Source organism: Somniosus microcephalus, chromosome 11, assembly GCF_052327205.1.
Source record: "Somniosus microcephalus isolate GS21.2 chromosome 11, FLI_Smic_1.0, whole genome shotgun sequence".
Lineage (NCBI taxonomy): Eukaryota > Metazoa > Chordata > Chondrichthyes > Squaliformes > Somniosidae > Somniosus > Somniosus microcephalus.
The window spans coordinates 27,602,161-27,619,671 of record NC_140997.1 but is presented as its reverse complement, the minus strand read 5'-3'; the positions used below and the strand labels follow the sequence as shown (position 1 = coordinate 27,619,671).

General features: G+C 47.2%; 1 protein-coding gene across 4 annotated transcripts in view; it reads right to left on the bottom strand.

Annotated features, from left to right (window-relative positions):
- The window catches only part of LOC147110430 (kinesin-like protein KIF19), a 196,371-nt gene that overhangs the window by 154,204 nt on the left and 24,656 nt on the right, over window positions 1-17,511 (bottom strand). For all 4 annotated transcript variants that reach the window (XM_086000408.1, XM_086000407.1, XM_086000405.1 and 1 more), the window contains exon 2: window positions 17,091-17,171. In XM_086000408.1, the coding sequence (XP_085856534.1) occupies window positions 17,091-17,171 (81 nt within the window). The remainder of the gene's footprint in view (window positions 1-17,090; window positions 17,172-17,511) is intronic.

The following is a 17,511-nucleotide window of genomic DNA, read 5'->3' as shown; positions in this document are numbered from 1 at the left end:
CGGTGGCGCCCCATTTGGGGCGCCAGTCTCGCCTGGGCGCCGGAAGTACCGCCCCAGACGGAGCCGCGAGCGCCAGCCGGAAATTCAGTTTCAGCGCCCCAAACGGAAAATCGCAGCGCGACGTGCCGCAGCGCCACACGCTGCGGCACGGCACGGCACGCTGTGGTACTGCAGGCCTTCCTCCCCTTCTTAAAGGGGAGGGGCCTGCAGCAGCGCGATCAGAGATCGCGAGTGCCGGCAAAAGAGCCCGGCACTGAGGAGAAGTGCCGGGCTCTTAGGACACAGCCGGCACAACACGGAGGGGGGGGGGCCTCAGGAAGCCAGGGACGGCGGCACAAGGAGGTGCTGGCAGGCGGCCAGCAAAAAAAATGGCCGCCCCGCGCCTCCCCTTTAATTAGCGCCTCTACCGCCACAGGTAGGCCCCCCTGAACCGGTCGCAAATTGCGACTGGCGTTCCAGCGGGGGGCGCTACCAAATATCGCGATCGGGGCGGTAGCGGGGCACTGCGCACACCGATGACGTCATCGGTGGCGGGGCAGCGCTACAGGCTAATGCCGCCATTAGCGCCCCGCTAAATTTCGCGGGAGGCATGGCCAGTGGCGCTAAACCCACTAAGTGCCCTCTTTGGGCGCTAACTGGTGGCGCAGCCCACCGAATTTCTAGGCCTACATGTTTAGCTCTTCTCTCTGGGTTGTGGAGGCACTGGCCTGTACACTCACTTAGTCCTGTGCTGGTTCTTTAGTTTAGATCATGTGCTCAAAAGTGCTTGGGGGGGAAAAAAAAGCGGGCCTCCTGGTATTCCCTGATCGCTCATCAGAGGTTGGAGAAACCACAGGACGTTCTAATGTGCTTTACAGCCAATGAATTGCTTGTGAAGTATAGTCACTGTTACTGGGATAAATGACTCTGCCTGAAAGGGTGGTAGAGGCAGAAACCCTCATCACATTTAAGGAGTACTTGGATAAGCACTTGAAGTGCCGTAACCTGCAAGGCTACGGAGCAAGAGCTGGAAAGTGGGATTAAGCTGGACCGAATGGCCTCCTTCTGTGCCGTAAATTTCTGTGATTCTATGGGGGAAAAATTCAGTTGTTGCGCCTCCCGTTAGCGCCTTAAGAGGGCGTTAATGGGGCGCAAAGCAACTAGCGCCCAGGCGTGGCGATGTTTGCGCCGCTCGCGAAATTAACTAGACCTTTTGCGGCGGCGCTAAACACTACCGCCACGATCTCCTGCGCCGGCTGATCGTGACGTCAGTCAAGTGCGCAACGCCCCGGACCGGATATTGAGTGGCGCCCCCTGCCTTACCGCCTGCCACTAGCAACGACAGGTTGAGGGGAGCATTTTGCAGTCAGAAAGGGACTGGGGGAGCACTATTTAAAGGCGACCGCTTCCTGCCTTTTTTTGTTAGTGACATTTTTGCACCACTCACTCTGAGAGAGAGAGACTTCTGGAGAGATTCAACGCTGTGTGAAGGAGTTTTGGGTACTGAGCAGCACTTTGCAGGTTCATTTTGATTTGCCCTTCCTTGCTTCGCCAGCGCTCTGAGGTAGCGCCTCGCTCCTCGGCCTTTGCGCCTTAAGACAGGTGTGAAGCGCCTGACTTAGCGCTCCAAACACCTCCAGGGGCGATAAAAGCCAAGTTTGCCGTCGGAGGCGATAATTAGCACCAGGCGCTAAACTTTGCGCACGGCCGATAATGGCGCCCCAAAAGGAGCGATACTGAATTTTTCCCCCTATGACTCATCCGAAAGATGGCACATCTAACACTGGAGCAGTCCCTCAGTATTGCACTGAAATGTCAGCCTACATGTGTGTTCAAGTCACACAATGGGACTCAAACCCACAACCTTCTCAGTTGGGGATGATAGCGCTACCACTGAACCAAACCAACACTATTTTTGACAGAATAACAACAGAGAATGCTGGGAAAACTCAGCAGGTCAGGCAACATCCGTGGAGAGAAATTTGAGTTGACGTTTCGGGTTGAAACCCTTCTTCAAAACTGGAAAAAAAATTAAAAGATCGAAGGCAAAGCTGCGATCGAACAAAAGAAGAAAAAGAGACAATAAAAGGTATGCTAAGCCAGATGAGATGGTAATGGGCCCGTGGAGACAAAAGGCAGCTGAGATTAGGTGTGAAGTGTACTGGCAGGATAAGGACAGCTGCCAGGTGAGAGAGAGAAACAAAAGGAAAGGAGGCGGGGGGGAGAAAAAACCCAAAACAAAGGGGTGGAAAAAATTTAAAGGAAAAAAGTAATAGGGGCCGAGGTTATGATCTGAAATTATTGAACTCGATATTGAGTCCAGAAGGCTGCAAAGTGCCTAATCGGAAGATGATTTGCTGTTCCTCGAGTTTACGTTGAGCTTCCGTGGAACAATACAAGAGGCCAAGGACTATTTTTGACAGACAACTCCATGAAATGGTTATAGGCATCTGGGTTTTTTTGCCTCTCCTGGGAGGTGGGGGGAAGGTAGGGGCTGTTATATGGATTGGAACCAGCTGACGGATGGGCTGAGTAAGCATGGGCCTGATGGCCTTATCTTGTCCATGGTAGATTAATGTAACAATTGAAAGCAATTCATTGTGTGTGAAGCGCTTTGGGGCATTTCTGGAGATATGTGATAAGGCACAATATAAATGCAAGTATTTATCTACTGCACAACACTTTATCAGGACTCAGCACGCCCAATGTAGAGGTCATCTTTGGGTTATTTGGACAGCTTGACAGTCACAGTATTGTACAATATAGATACTGCAATAAAAGAGGCAAAGGATGCGTATAATTTGTATTGCAAATCATTTTGAACAAACAAAATGGGAGCACGATAGTCTGTGCCAATTGGCTGAGTGTGAACTGGGAATGTTTGTGTGAATTGGGACTATTTAGAAATAATTGGGGTGATTTAACAACAACAACAACAACATGCATTTATATTGTGCCTTTAATGTAGTAAAACGTCCCACGGCACTTCACAGGAGCATTATCCAACAAAATTGCTACATAAGGAGATATAGAGGTAGGTTTTAAGGTGCGTCGTAAAGGAGGAGAGAGAGCTAAAGAGGTGAAGCGGTTTAGGGAGGGAATTCCAGAGCATAGGGCCTCGGCAGCTGAAGGCATGGCCGCCAATGGGGGAGCGATTAAAATCGGGGATGCGTTAGAGACCAGAATCGAGGAGTGCAGAGATCTCGGAGGGTTGTAGGGCTGGAGGAGGTTAGAGAGATAGGGAGGGGCGAAGCCATGGATGGATTTGAAAACAAGAATGAGAATTTTTAAATCGAGCCGTTGCTGGATAGGCTAAGTGAGTGGGCAAAAATTTGGCAGATGGAGTATAATGTGGGAAAATGTGAGGTTATCCACTTTGGTAGAAAAAAATAAAAAAGCAAATTATTATTTAAATGGAGGGAGACTACAAAATGCTGCGGTACAGAGGGATCTGGGGGTCCTTGTACATGAAACACAAAAAGTTAACATGCAGGTACAGCAAGTAATTAGGAAGGCATATGGAATGTTGGCCTTTATTGCAAGGGGGATGGAGTACAAAAGTAGGGAAGTCTTGCAACAACTGTACAGGGCGTTGGTGAGACCACACCTGGAGTACTGCATACAGTTTTAGTCTCTTTATTTAAGGAGGGATATTGGAGGCAGTTCAGAGAAGGTTCACTAAGTTAATTCTGGAGATGAAGGGGTTGTCTTATGAAGAAAGGGTGAGCAGGTTGGGCCTATACTCATTGGAGTTTAGAAGAATGAGAGGTGATCTTATTGAAACGTATAAGATTCTGAGGGGGCTTGACAGGGTAGATGCAGGAAGGATGTTTCCCCTCGTGGGGGAATCTAGAACTAGGGGGCACAGTTTCAGAATAAGTAGTCACCCATTTAAAACAGAGATGAGGAGGAATTTCTTCTCTCAGAGGGTCGTGAATCTTTGGAATTCTCTTCCCCAGAGAGCTGTGGAGGCTGGGTCATAGAGTATATTTAAGGTGGAGAGACAGATTTTTGAACGATAAGGGAGTCAAGGATTATGGGAAGTGAGCAGAGAAGTGGAGTTGAGGCCAAGATCAGATCAGCCATGATCTTACTGAATGGCGGAGCAGGCTCGAGGGGCTGAATGGCCTACTCCTGCTCCTATTTCTTATGTTCTTGTGGACTGGGAGCCAATCTAGGTCATGAGCAAAGGAGTGATGGGTGAATGGGACCTGGTGCAAGTTGGGATACGGGCAGCAGAGTTTTGGATGAGCTCAAGTTTATGGAGAGTGCAAAATGGGAGGCCAGCCAGGAGAGCATTGGAATAGAGGCATGGGTGAGGGTTTCAGCAGCAGATGAGCTGAGGCAGGGGCGGAGACGGGCGATGTTACGGCTGAAGCCATGACTGGGAATTATGCCGATAAGTACTCAGTACTCACAGCTACTTTCTTACCTGCCTGTGTGAATGTGTTTGTTCACCATACTTGTGCTGAGAAGTTACTCTATACACTTTGGAGGTGCCATCTGTTATAAATCTCATCACTCATCAAGAAACTACTCGTGAAATAATGCTGGACGGCCAGCTGGTGGCGCCGTCCAAGGAGTATAAATACTCGGGTGTCGGCCCCAGCTTTCCAGGGACATTTTGTAAGACAAGGAACTAGTGAAGTACAACTAGACCTCCATGTTCTGAAACAAGTTGATTAAAGCCTTGCTTTATGCTCAAACCAAGTATGAGTTTTATTACGTCACCATCTACACTTGAGGTTTGTACGTCTGATCTGTACTTTGGAGCTCTGATCTATCAGATCAACAGGGCTACCGCTTACGTTGTGTTACTTTGGACCTCAGCCGAGAACCAAAATGACCACCAGCAGGAGCAGAAGGACCTGCACCAGCAACAGCCTGTTGCTCAGAGACCTACAGCTCCACAAGAGAGAGGGGATCAGCAGAGAGGTGCCGCTCGCAGGAGGCCATACCCGGCACACAGGGTCTACAGGCAGAGGGTAAGCTTCCTCGACATGTCGGTACACCAGAGTCTCAGGAGGCTCAGGGTGTCGCGTCAGGTGGTGGCAGACATTTGCAGCCTGCTGGAACAAGAGCTGCTGCCAACTAGACCTGGTGGCCACGCTTCATCAGTTGCTGTCAAAATCACCACCACCCTCAATGTTTTTTGCCTCTGGATCCTTCCAGGGATCTGCCAGAGACATTTGCAGGATCTCACAGTCTGCGGCACGCACATGCATAAGACAGGTGATTGATGGCTTTCAACTTTGCCTGCAATGATGCCAGTCAGAATGAGTGGGCGCTCGGGTTTGCGGCTCTGGCTGGCTTCCCACAGGTGCAGGACATCATTGGCTGCACACGTGGCAAGTAAGGCACCTGTAGATCACCCAGGAGTGTTCATCAACCGCAAATGTTCATTATTCCATCAACGTGCAGCTGGTGTGCAACCAAAAAATGATCTTTATGCACAAGATTCCCGGACAGCTGCCATGATGCTTTCGTCCTGTGGCAGTCCACCCTCCCTGATCTCTTCGCACCTCGAAGCAAAGTTACCAGCTGACTGCTTGTTGACAAGAGATATTCACTTAAAATTTGGCTGATGACACCTCTCAGAAACCAAAGGAATGAGGCCCAGGAGCGATACAGTGAATCCCACATGACCACCAACTGTGCCATCGAACAAGCCATCGGCTTGCTGAAGATGCGCTTCAGGTGCCTGGACAGATCTGGAGGTGCCCTTCAGTACGCACCAGCCAGGGTCTGGTCTCCAGAACGGTCGTGGTGTGCTGCGCTCTGTACAACATTGTGCAGCAGTGAGGTTTGGACCTGCAGGAGGAATATCGCACAGAGCCTCCTCGGAGGAAGACAAAGAGGCGCAAGGCTATGCGGACAATGCACCACCAGTGGCGCACACTGCTGCCTGGAATGCCCTCATTATTGCGAGGCTCACTTAGGTTCCACCACTGCACCCATCTAACAATTACATGCAATCGCCACTTTTGCCTCCCCCCGCCCCACAATGCCATGAACACAAAGCAGTGCTGCAAACAACCAAGCACGCCTTTCACAGCCCCCCCATTGCTCGGCGTCAATTCATGTCTTCCCATTCATCATCACACAACTGAAAAGGCCACTTGCCAGCCAGCAACCAAGAATGGGCAAGACGAGAAAGCAGAGCAAAAGGATAATATTTAAGTGGCTCAAATATAAAACAGAAACTTAACATTCCAACAATGTGTAACACATCCATGTGCATACCCTTGTGCAACTATAAATCTTTACTCTTTCCTAGCACGTCTACGTGATGCAACCCCTGTGGCTTCAACAGAGGTAGAGGCAGGCTGCTCAGATCCCTGCTCTGACCCGAGATGTTCATGGTCGACGTCCTCTGGGTTTTAGTGCCGGTGTGGTCCCCGCCAAAGACTGCTCCACCTGCACCTGTGCAGGGGCAGATTCGGCCAACGGGACCCGAGGCAACATGTGGGGTACTGACTAAGGTGGGGGGGGGGGGGCTGGGGGGGTGCAACGGGTGAGAAATGGAAGCACTTTGAGCCGAGTCCCCACTTCCATGTCCCCTTTCACTATCATCCCTCTCATGGCCCAGCCCCACTTCCCCGCTATGATCTGGAGAACACTTTGCTGCAGATCAGTTGGGGTGCGGGGGGAATGAACGGTCAAGGCTAGGATATCATTCATCCGATTTAAGTTGGTATTCATAGTGTGCAAGCAATTGGTGAAGCCCTGCGTGCACTCGTGTGATTGCTGTGTTTGATGCTCAATGCAGGCGACGACACTTTAAATGGACGAAGACATCATCGCAAAGGCCTGCGACATCACACAACTCATGCTTGAGACAGACTCCTCCAACCTCTCGGCAAGCATGCACAGTGCAGCTGGAATGTCCGCCAGTACATCGCGCATTCTCTGCTGCTGTTCCAGAAGTAACGTGTTCGTCGACGGCCCCCGAGGTACAGCACCTGCGTCCAGCTGAGCAGAGCTTGGAGCGCCCTGTGCCCTCCGACCCGGACTCTCCACTGCTGTCCCTGACTCCACCATCTGCTCTTGCTGATGTGCGAGTCACCAGGTGAAAACCCAACTATCTGCCTTACTGGTCCCAGAAATGCGAGTATCTGAGCTGGTGCCTGGTCTGCATGAGACCCGTGATGATGCACTCTGAGGGAGTGAGCTCCTCTGAGGAGTTGGCGGCGGCGGTGACCTCAACCAACTCCTGCTGGACGCGTGAAGGCCCTGTGGGAGATAAAAGACATGAATGAATGAGTCCTGTCAAGGTAAGAATGTTGGAAGTTAGCATTATGCATGTGATTATATTGCACTCGCTGTTGGCATCAAGTCAACATGAGTGCATGTTGTATGCCATGTGGCTGTCTGATATTTAATTCTGTCACCAGGTAGCTGGGAAACCTCATCTCCCCAATTCCAACGGCCAGGCACACCGAGACTCCACTGATTTCCAGCGCCTGCCCTTCCGCACACATTAGCGGTGAGATGCCTGGAGGGCAATGTTCCCTTTCATTTTTTGGGGCACGTGACCCCTTTAACGGGCCCATTCAAATTTCCACGCACGTGCCTTTTTTCCATTCACAAGCCGGTGAGCCGGCTCCGCAGGACCTCCCGACAGCTGCACGGCCGCGCAGGTTAAAGAGAACATTGCTGGAGGGCCGCCTCTGGTTCTCGGCCTCTCCCTCGTGTTCGGTGCTCTCTTCTGCAAGGGGGGAGAGAAGAGGCCTACGAGTGAGAGTTATGGCGTGTGTTGAACGGATGGATGGAGAGCATTTGTTGAGGGCGATGATGAGAGAGAGAGGCGTGGCATTGCATTAGGATGAGGGTGAGTGTCAGTGGTGGATGGACAGATGGGGATGTGAGGAAGTGCCGAGACAGAGAGGGATGGGTGCACCTGCAAGGTAAGTTGGTGTGAGGAGCGATGTGCTGGAATAGGCTTGACTAGACACAGTGAGGGGGTTGTGGTGATACGCACATCAGGATGTAGGTGAAAGTACCATTGTGCTCACCTTTCCTGTCCTGCTTAGGCCATTGAACCGCTTCCTGCATGGTATCCATGAGCATGGCACCACGCTCCTGCTGCTGACCTCTTGTGCCGCTCCTTCTTGGTATTTCCAGCCAGCTTCTTCATCCCATTGCTAGAGAACAGTACATCCCCCCGGGTCCTCACAGCCCCCAGCAGCACATCCAGGGAGGCGTCACTGAACTAAAGCACAGCCTTTGACCGTCTGGACTCCACTCTGGCACTTCCTTCTCTTTGGCTTCCAAATCCTTCAAATTGCATGTTTGGAATGTCCCTTTAAATACTGGAGTTGAAATTGCACCGTGCGGGTCGTCATCACGCCCGCTGACACTAATTGGCCGGGAAACCTGGAAATCATATGATGATGCAGCCAGTGGCTGTGTTGAAAAGCCACCGACAAGCGCGCTGCACTGACTGCTGGGTTTCCTGCGCCCTACTGGACCCGCCCGCTCCCAGCATGTTGCGAATTTAAAATCCAGCCCAAAATCTCTGCGTTAACATTGAAGTTACAAACCAAAAGGTTGTATTAGGAAACCTGATAATTCCCTGCTGGGTTGGCCTTTCCGGATGTAAAAGTTTAATCAGCAGCGAAAAGGTGTAGCCCGCTACTGGTAGTCCAGCTAAGATCAGTTAACCCACCACAGACCAAGGATTCTGAGACGTTCTGCTCTATATGGCTTACCCTGAAAATGTGCGATACCCTCATCCATAATATAATTGGGAAAGTTGTGGATTTTATACATATTAATGAGCTCAGCACAACTATCAGCAGTATTCTTGTAATAGTTTGGTACTATTCCTCAAATGAAGGAATATTTGTTCTCTACATTCCAGTTTACATTAGAATTACAAGCTATGTAAGTAAACTTCAAGAATATCAACCCTTTGCAATTGCACCTGTACATTCATTTAATGTGCTTCATGTGTCAGCTTGGCTCAACTTTGAGTCAAAAGGTTGTGGGTTCAAATCCTTACAGACTCCTCCTGCATCGTCAGAGGTGCGGATCTTCATAAGAGGCGTTAAACCAAAGCCTTGTCTGCCCATTCCGGAGGATATAAAAAGCCCACAGCACTATTTGAAGAATCGAACACTACCGCAAACAGATTATGTGGTCATTCATTCCTTTGCTGTTTGTGGGATCTTGCTCATGGAAATTGGCTGTTGTGTTTGCCTGCAGTGAATTCAAAATGTAATTTGTTGGTAGCTACGCACTTTAGGACATCCTGAGGATGTGATCAGGTACCATAATGTGATGAGCACATAAATCTAGGCTGGCACTGCAGAGCAGGGCTGAGGGAGTGCTGCACTGTCGGAGGTGCCGTCTTTCGGATGAGACGTTAAACCAAGGCCCCATCTGCTCTCTCAGGTAGATGTAAAAGATCCCATGGCACCATTTCAAAGAAGAGCGGGGGAGTTATCCCCGGTGTCCTGGCCAATATTTATCACTCAACCAACATTACAAAAACAGATTATCTGGTCATTATCACCTTGCTGTTTGTAGGAGCTTGCTGTGTGCAAAATGGCTGCCACGTTTCCCACATTATAACAGTGACTCCACTTCAAATAGTACTTCATTGGCTGTAAAAGCGCTTTGAGACATCCGGTGGTCGTGAAAGGCGCTATATAAATGCAAAGTCTTGAAGTCTTTATAAATACAGGTTTCTTTTATGTAGACTGCACTGTGATACATGCACTCTAATTCCCACATTCACACAGCTTTACCATACTAAAAGTCAATGTAAACACTCCAGACTTTCCAGGGCCTGTGACCCAAGTAGGCTGCTGGAACCTGCCCACAGCACATTAAATAAATATAATGAGGTCTTCTAATTTTTGGCTTTAACCCAGTAAAAGCTGATATATAACCCCCTGAAGTATAAAACCCAAAATTCATGTTAAACCCAATAAAACTAAAATGCACACCTGGCTTCATGCCAAACAAAACTGAGAGCCGTGGCCATCCCCTTTACTACATCACATAGTACGCAGCAAGTCCCACCCCCACTTTGATTCAGTTCACTGCCTGCTCTTGCATTGTATGTGCTGTGTTTTCTGTTTGCCTGTCTGTGATTAGGCCTGGTAAGTGACCATTTTGGGTTGAAGTCGCACTGTGCAGTCTAAATGTGTTAACGCATTCGCTTGGATGTGTTTATTCGAATACCAAAAGAACAATTTCAACTCCTTTGTTTCATTTTTCACCCCAAAAGAGCACATATTGGCTCACAACTGATTTATTGTTCTGAATTCAACAACAACATCTTGTATGTATATACATAAGAACATAAGAACATAAGAAATAGGAGCAGGAGTAGCCAATCGGCCCCTCGAGCCTGCTCCACCATTCAATAAGATCATGGCTGATCTGATCCTAACCTCAAATCTTCTATCACTCTCCATCCCACCCGAACCCATGTGATCTCCCGGGAGAGGCGAAAAACCAGATATAAAACCCAATGACCAATTTGGGAGAAAAAATCTGGGAAATTCCTCTCCGACCCATCTAGGTGATCGAAACTCGTCCAGGAGTAAAACGTCCCAAGGTGCTTCACAGGAGTATTAAGTCGTCAAAAAATTTGACACCGAGCCACATAAGGAGAAATTAGGGCAAGTGACCAAAAGCTTGGTCAAAGAGGTAGGTTTTAAGGAGCGTCTTAAAGGAGGAAAGAGAGGTAGAGAGGCGGAGAGGTTTAGGGAGGGAATTCCAGAGCTTAGGGCCGAGGCAACAGAAGGCACGGCCGCCAATGGTTGAGCAATTATAATCGGGGATGCTCAAGAGGCCAGAATTAGAGGAGCACAGATATCTCAGGGGGGTTGTGGGGCTGAAGGAGATTACAGAGATAAGGAGGAGTGAGGCCATGGAGGGATTTGAAAACAAGGATGAGAATTTTGAAATCGAGGCGTTGCTTAACCGGGAGCCAATGTAGGTCACCGAGCACAGGGGTGATGGGCGAACGGGACTTGGTGCGAGTTAGGACACAGGCAGCCGAGTTTTGGATCACCTCAAGTTTACGTAGGGTAAAATGTGGGAGGCCAGTCAGGAGTGCAGGAATTCAGGGGAAAAAATCCAACGGCTTAAATATAACTTTGTAACATATTTAAAAAGAATTACATTTCTCACAATCAAAAGAAGGCAAAGCCCTCATATTAGTTACGTTTGAGTTATGTGACATGTAAGCATTTATGTTGGTCAGTTCAGATCAGCTTCCTATCGCCTCTGCCTCCCATTTGCTTGTGACAGGGGAGGGAGGGACAGAGAGAGGGGGAGGGAGGGAGAGGAGAGCGGGAGAGGGAGGGACAGAGAGAGGGGACAGACAGGGGCAGGGAGACCGCGCGGCCCAAAATTGCCCTGGCAACGCCGGGCACCCCCAGCTAGTATATCATAAAGGAAAAGATTATCAGGCATTAACATATTTTAACAGGGCAGCACATGATGGTGATGAGGTCATGTGAACCTCACAACATGATCATGTCTTGTAATACAAGAACTTAAGAAATAGGAGCAGGAGTAGGCCATTCGGCCCCTCAAGCCTGCTCCGCCATTCCGTAAGATCATGGCTGATCTACCTCAAATCCACCTTCCCGCACTATCCCCATATCCCTTGGTTCCCTTAGTATCCAAAAGAATCGATCGAATATACTCAATGACTGAGCATCCACATATGGGTCTGTGTGTCTCTTATCTTAGAAGACAAGATACAGTTTTAATATGAACACTATCAAAATAGTTGTCAGAACCCACCCCACCCCCCCCCACCCCAACTATATTTACAAAAGTTGGCCTTGAGGATAATCACAGCAGCCTGAACTTAGTGTTGTAAAAAAGGTGGCAGTGGAAAGGTCAATGGGAAGGGTCAGCGTGGCAATGTGTCAGGAAGAGCTACATTTTTAAATACTATAATTGAATCTACTTCTCCAGTTTGGGCAAAAAGCCACAAACCACTGGTGTCTCTTCAGCACAATCTGAATGTGCTTTATAGCACTTACCAACATAATACATGTCTTGTTGATGTCTGCTCTCCTGCTCTCTAAAGACCTGGATGTTAACAGTCACGGTGGCTGAGGCACCATTTCTCTTCTGCCCCACGAGTTTCCCCCATCTGATGGTTTCCTCAGAACATGGAACTGCCCCGTGTCCGCAGCCTCAGTCTAATCTGTGACTACTGTAGCGTCACAAAAAACAAAGAGTGAGTTTGTCCTAATTGTCCTGATTCCTGAGGCAGAAATAATTGGCTGTGCATGCAACGAACAGATGAACTGATTAGTAGGTACCCCACCCCGGGGCCAACTTAAATACTTAGCAACCAAGAATTTAATTATTTTGGTTGGGTCATCGTCTGCCTTTTTGTGCAGTATAATTTATGTAATATTTTTTGAAATAACACAAGGTTTTTTCCTCAGTGTCTGTGTGGTATAAATGCTTGATTTTTTTTTTGCTGAATTCTGTGCTTCTCAGCACTTACATAACTTGAAAGCAAAAAATGAATACCTACATATACAAACAACTGTCTGTCCGGTTTGTCCATTCTGGTATATCATTGAAGCATTTCCACTTGAGACAAAAGAACTGACATTGTTCACTTTATTCCATTTAAACTGCACTTACTGTTGAATAATCATAAAGCAATATTAACAAATGGTATAGAGAATCCTGCAAACTAGGCACTCTTGGCTGGCCAGCTGAAAATCAGGCTGCCATCTTGCTGGTTTTTCACGAGCGCAGTGACATTTAAAAAAAAATTGATGTCAGTTGCTGGTTGGAATGAATGGATTTCTGGTCATTCAATGACCACGTACCAACCCCTCGGCTCCCGTTGCGGACATTGGCTTCACCTTGATAGCAAAGCATCTCAACTTCACCAGACCTGCTCCAGGCCCTGCTCCTTCTCGCTGGCTGATCCACGCCAGGTAATTCTAGGACTGGCTTCCTTCCCAGCCCAGGCTGTGCCGCACTCGCCCATGCCTGGACTGTACCTGCAATAAACCTAACTTTAACTGCTGAGGAGGAGGACCTGCGCCTTGGTTGGGGCACTAATGGGAATAGAGTGCGTGCATACTGCATGGCGACACGTATGAAATCATTATCTGAGACGGGATTGTCAACATGGGATAATTCATTATTTAACTGTGAGAGTGTATGTGAGGCACAGAAAGCAGGAGATATACGGAAAGAAAGAGAGGGAGACATACAGAAAGAGAGAGAAAGTGAATTTCTGTGAGCTTTCCTGGGACAATGGAAGGTGTACAAAGGAAAGAGGAGACAATGAGAAGGAGAGTGATAGAAAGAGGGAGAATGACTGACAAAAAGTCACAAATATAGGCACAAGAGAAAGTGAGAGAAAGAAAGATGAACAGAAAGAATTAGAGAGTGGGAGACAAGCAGAGACAATTACAGGGGAGAGAAAGAAAGATAATATTGGGCCGTATTTTGCGATCCCTACGGGTGCGTGCAAGGTGTGTACGCGCCCGTAGGGACCGTGCAAGTTCAGAGTTTAGGCGTGCGAAGCGCATGCACTAAAACCCGGAACTTGCGATGTCAAGAATTCTCCTGGCAGATCCTCCGCATCCCCGGGGGATGGGCCTCTGCGGATGGAGTTGCGCTATTTGCCCAACTTCCGCCCGCTAAATGCCTGTGAAATTCTTACACCTGGTAAAAGCAGGCCTAACCAGCATAAGTTTTAAAAATTAGAAAAATAAAATGTTATCCCTCATTTAAACATTAAAAACCCTGTCCAATAAGGTAAGTTTATTTTTAGCCCCATTAAAACATGTTTAAAAAAGTTTTAAAAATTAAATTTGTTTTAAATATTTAATTAAATGGCATTTTAATTCATTTTAAATATGTAATTTTTAAAAAATGTATTTCATGTGTTTGTATTTTTTAAGTGATCCCTATTCATACTTATGACAGTTCCGTACGTACGCAACTCCCATAAGTATGAATGGGGATTCCCTTTTATTGGTTGAGCCGGCCCACGTGATTTCAGGGGCGCTTGCAAACCGCCTGCACCCCTGGATACGTGGGCTTCTGCCTGCGCGTAACCAGAGAAGCCCAGGATCGCAAGCCTCTGTACCTCCTGGGCCACCAGGTAAATGTGTAGATTTTTTAACAGGTCGGAGGCGTCCGCCCGCGGGAAGCCCCCACTAGCAAATTTTGGGCCGATATATAATGGCCCAGAAATTCGGGTCGGGGGCTTCCCGTGGGTGCAAGCCCCCGACCTGCACTTACCTAGCGCGCCGGCCGTTGAGCTGTGGGCCCCCGTGGGATTCCGATCCGGGGCCTGCTCCAACTGCCGGCGTGCAGTGCTTGCGTATCCCAGGGGCGCAGTTAGTTCGATGTGTCCCCTGGGATCACGTGGGCCATGGGGAGCTAATCGGAGCAGGGAATGCTCCATTCATAAGTTTGACAGGAAGAGCTGTCAAAACGTATAAATACTACGGGCCCCAAAACATCACTAAATCTTCAAATAAATTTTTCAAAAACATCACATTTTTTAAATAAACTATAAATTACATGAAATAACTTTTAAACAATAATTTAAATTTTTGAAAAAAATAATTTTATTTTCTAACGGGGCTAAAAATAAACTTACCTTGCTTTAAAGTATTTAAAAATATTAAACCTGTGGAAAAAATGTTTTAATTTTAATTAATTCACCACTTACCTTGTAAAAAGCAGGCCTTACGCCTGCTTTTTAAATGTGTAACTTCTGGAGACTTACCCTTCCGGGAAAACCTGCAAAAAAAACGTAAGTCCGACGCGCACATGCAGCCTCTCCTGCGCACGCGTTCCACCTCTTAACCCCTGCTTCCAGGGGAATGGAAGTGCCGGTTTCCCGTGCATGCGCAGTGCATGCACAAAACCGGCACTTCCATTGGGCCTACGCGTGAGAACCCCGTGCGTACTCACCCATGGAGACCCGAAGTTCTGGGCCATTGTCTGCGAACGATGTCACAGGAGATCAACTAGTAAGTGAAAATGCTAGCTAGAAAGTCCCAAGATCATTCAATCATGCCAAAACTAGCTGAGTTTGGTCAGTTCTCACCTGGGCACTAGATGGGAGTGCTGTGTGGAAACACTTTAGTGGGTCAAAGGAAAAACTGACACTTCACCTTATTGCACTTAAATTGCATGTACTGTTGATCAATCAGAGACCAACAGGGTTTGCAGAACCCGTGGCCTCAGCCCTCTCATCTTTCCAGCAAAAGTAGGGCTTTCATTGGCATAACTTTCTTTTTAAAATTGACACTAGGTGCTGGTTGAGAGTTTTAACTATCAGGGTAGCAGGCAGTTTGTCTAATATCCAGCTCACACTGATTGGTGCGGGAGTGTGATTGACACATCATGTCGGCAGACGCTGAATATATTGCAATATGCCGTTTGGCTATTGAAGATGTTGGTGATAAGGGTACACCCAGAGACTGTATTATTGTTTCTCCCCCTCCCGCAGTCAGTTGCTTTCTGGGCCTGGAAAAAAGGGAGACGAGCAGAGAGGCAAAGGCAACCCAATTGGGTCTGTACAGATTTTATACAATAAAATAGTCATTGATATTCAGGGCAGTGTGATTATCCAGTGAAAGCAACAGGAAAATTCTGGGCAAGGAAACAAGTTCAGCCCTCTTCAATGAATTGTTTGGCAGTGTTGGGATACTGATTATGTTTTTGGAAGCTGGAATTCATGCACAGCGTTTAACCTTTGCTTCACATCGGTATCAGTTTTGTTAACATTTAATTAAGACACAGCTCAACTGCTTAGATGCAATCTTTTTACATTTTTAGGTGTTTGTGCTAGAAAGGCACTTTATGCTTATCGTTCTATGAAGCTGGCTACATTTAAATAGGGAAGAGGGCAATGAATTTCTAATGATCTGTTGGAAAAGTTTATTTAAATCTATGTTATTGTAATTAGTTGTCTTGGTCTTGAAATATATAATTTTTTAAAAATTCGTTCACGGGATGTGGGCGTCGGCGACAAAGCCAGCACTTATTTCCCATCCCTAACTGCCCTCGAGAAGGTGGTGGTGAGCACCTTGCTAGGCCATTTCAGAGGGCAATTAAGAGCCAACCACATTGCTGTGGGTCTGGAGTCACATATAGGCCAGACCAAGTAAAGGCGGCAGATTTTCTTCCCTAAGAGACATTAGTGAACCAGATGGGTTTTTACGACAAAATGGTAGCTTCGTGGTCACCATTTCTGATACCAGCTTTTCATTCCAGATTTATTTAACTGAATTTAAATTCTCCAGCTGGCGTGGTGGGATTTGAACTCATTGATCCAGGCCTCTGGATTACTAGTCCAGTAACATAACCACTTTGCTACTGTACCCGAACTATATACAAATCTGATCTCATTTGGACCAGACAGGAGTACTTCATGGCAAGTTGCTTCACACTAGACCCTGTCCAAGTGCTACTGATTGAATAAGAAACACAAGTTCCAAACTGTGAAGCCGTGAATAGTTAGCAATGTGATCAGTTCTTTGCTGGGGTTTATTTTTAAACCGACCAACATGTTGATCTTTTTTCTTCTTCTGGATGCAAAAACAAAGTGCAAAATCTTCGAGCCTTCCGCTGGGATGGAGGTGCTAGCCAACGCTCCCTCGAAGGAGCGCGGGTGTGCGACCGCACATTAATCCGGAGGTCCCACGCAGGCCGCTTACAAGCTGGAAGAGATACCGCGGAAGTGCAGCAAATTTAAAGGGACCGCGCACTGAAAAAAAAGGTAGAGGGAACATTGGCGATAGCCCTTTTTGGCCTCCTATCTCCTTTCAGACTATTATTTATTCCATTGTGGAAGTTATATGGGTGGGGAAAAATGGGAATTTTAACAGATTTAAATATGTTAGAATTTTATGAAAACTCACCAATACAAAGAAAGAAAGACTTGTATTTATATAGCGCCTTTCACGACCACTGGACATCTCAAAGCACTTTACACTTCAAAAGTGCTTCATTGGCTGTAGTCACTGTTGTAATACAGTTTGCATTATCAACATATTTATGTTACAAATTGACTTTAGCAAAGTTTGACTGTATCAAGTATGGTGAAATTCTGTGCTATCAGCAACAGGGAAGCCAATTACCTGATCATCCACTTTATGTGCTATGATGGTGGCTCCTTCTTCAAGTTCCAACTCATTGATGGGGCGAATTCGAAGAGCCACCTGCAAATATGCAAGTAGAAGTAGATTGTACGATTTGCATATTCATATTGCACACTAGAACCCTATGCAGTGGCTATATGTTATTATACTGTATGTAGTTTACTGGGGAGGTGGCATCTTACTGAATGACATTTTCTATACATTAGTTTTTGTTCAAATGCACAAATCCAGTTTCACTGACAACAGGGAAAAGTCATTACATCTATGAGGAAACTGGTTTTAACACTGTAGAGTGTGACGAGCACTAAAATTATCTAAAAATAAAACTACTCAGTGTATTGCAGGGCTATATAATGGCATCTCTTCAGTACTCTGGATATAGTAATTACACATCCTACTG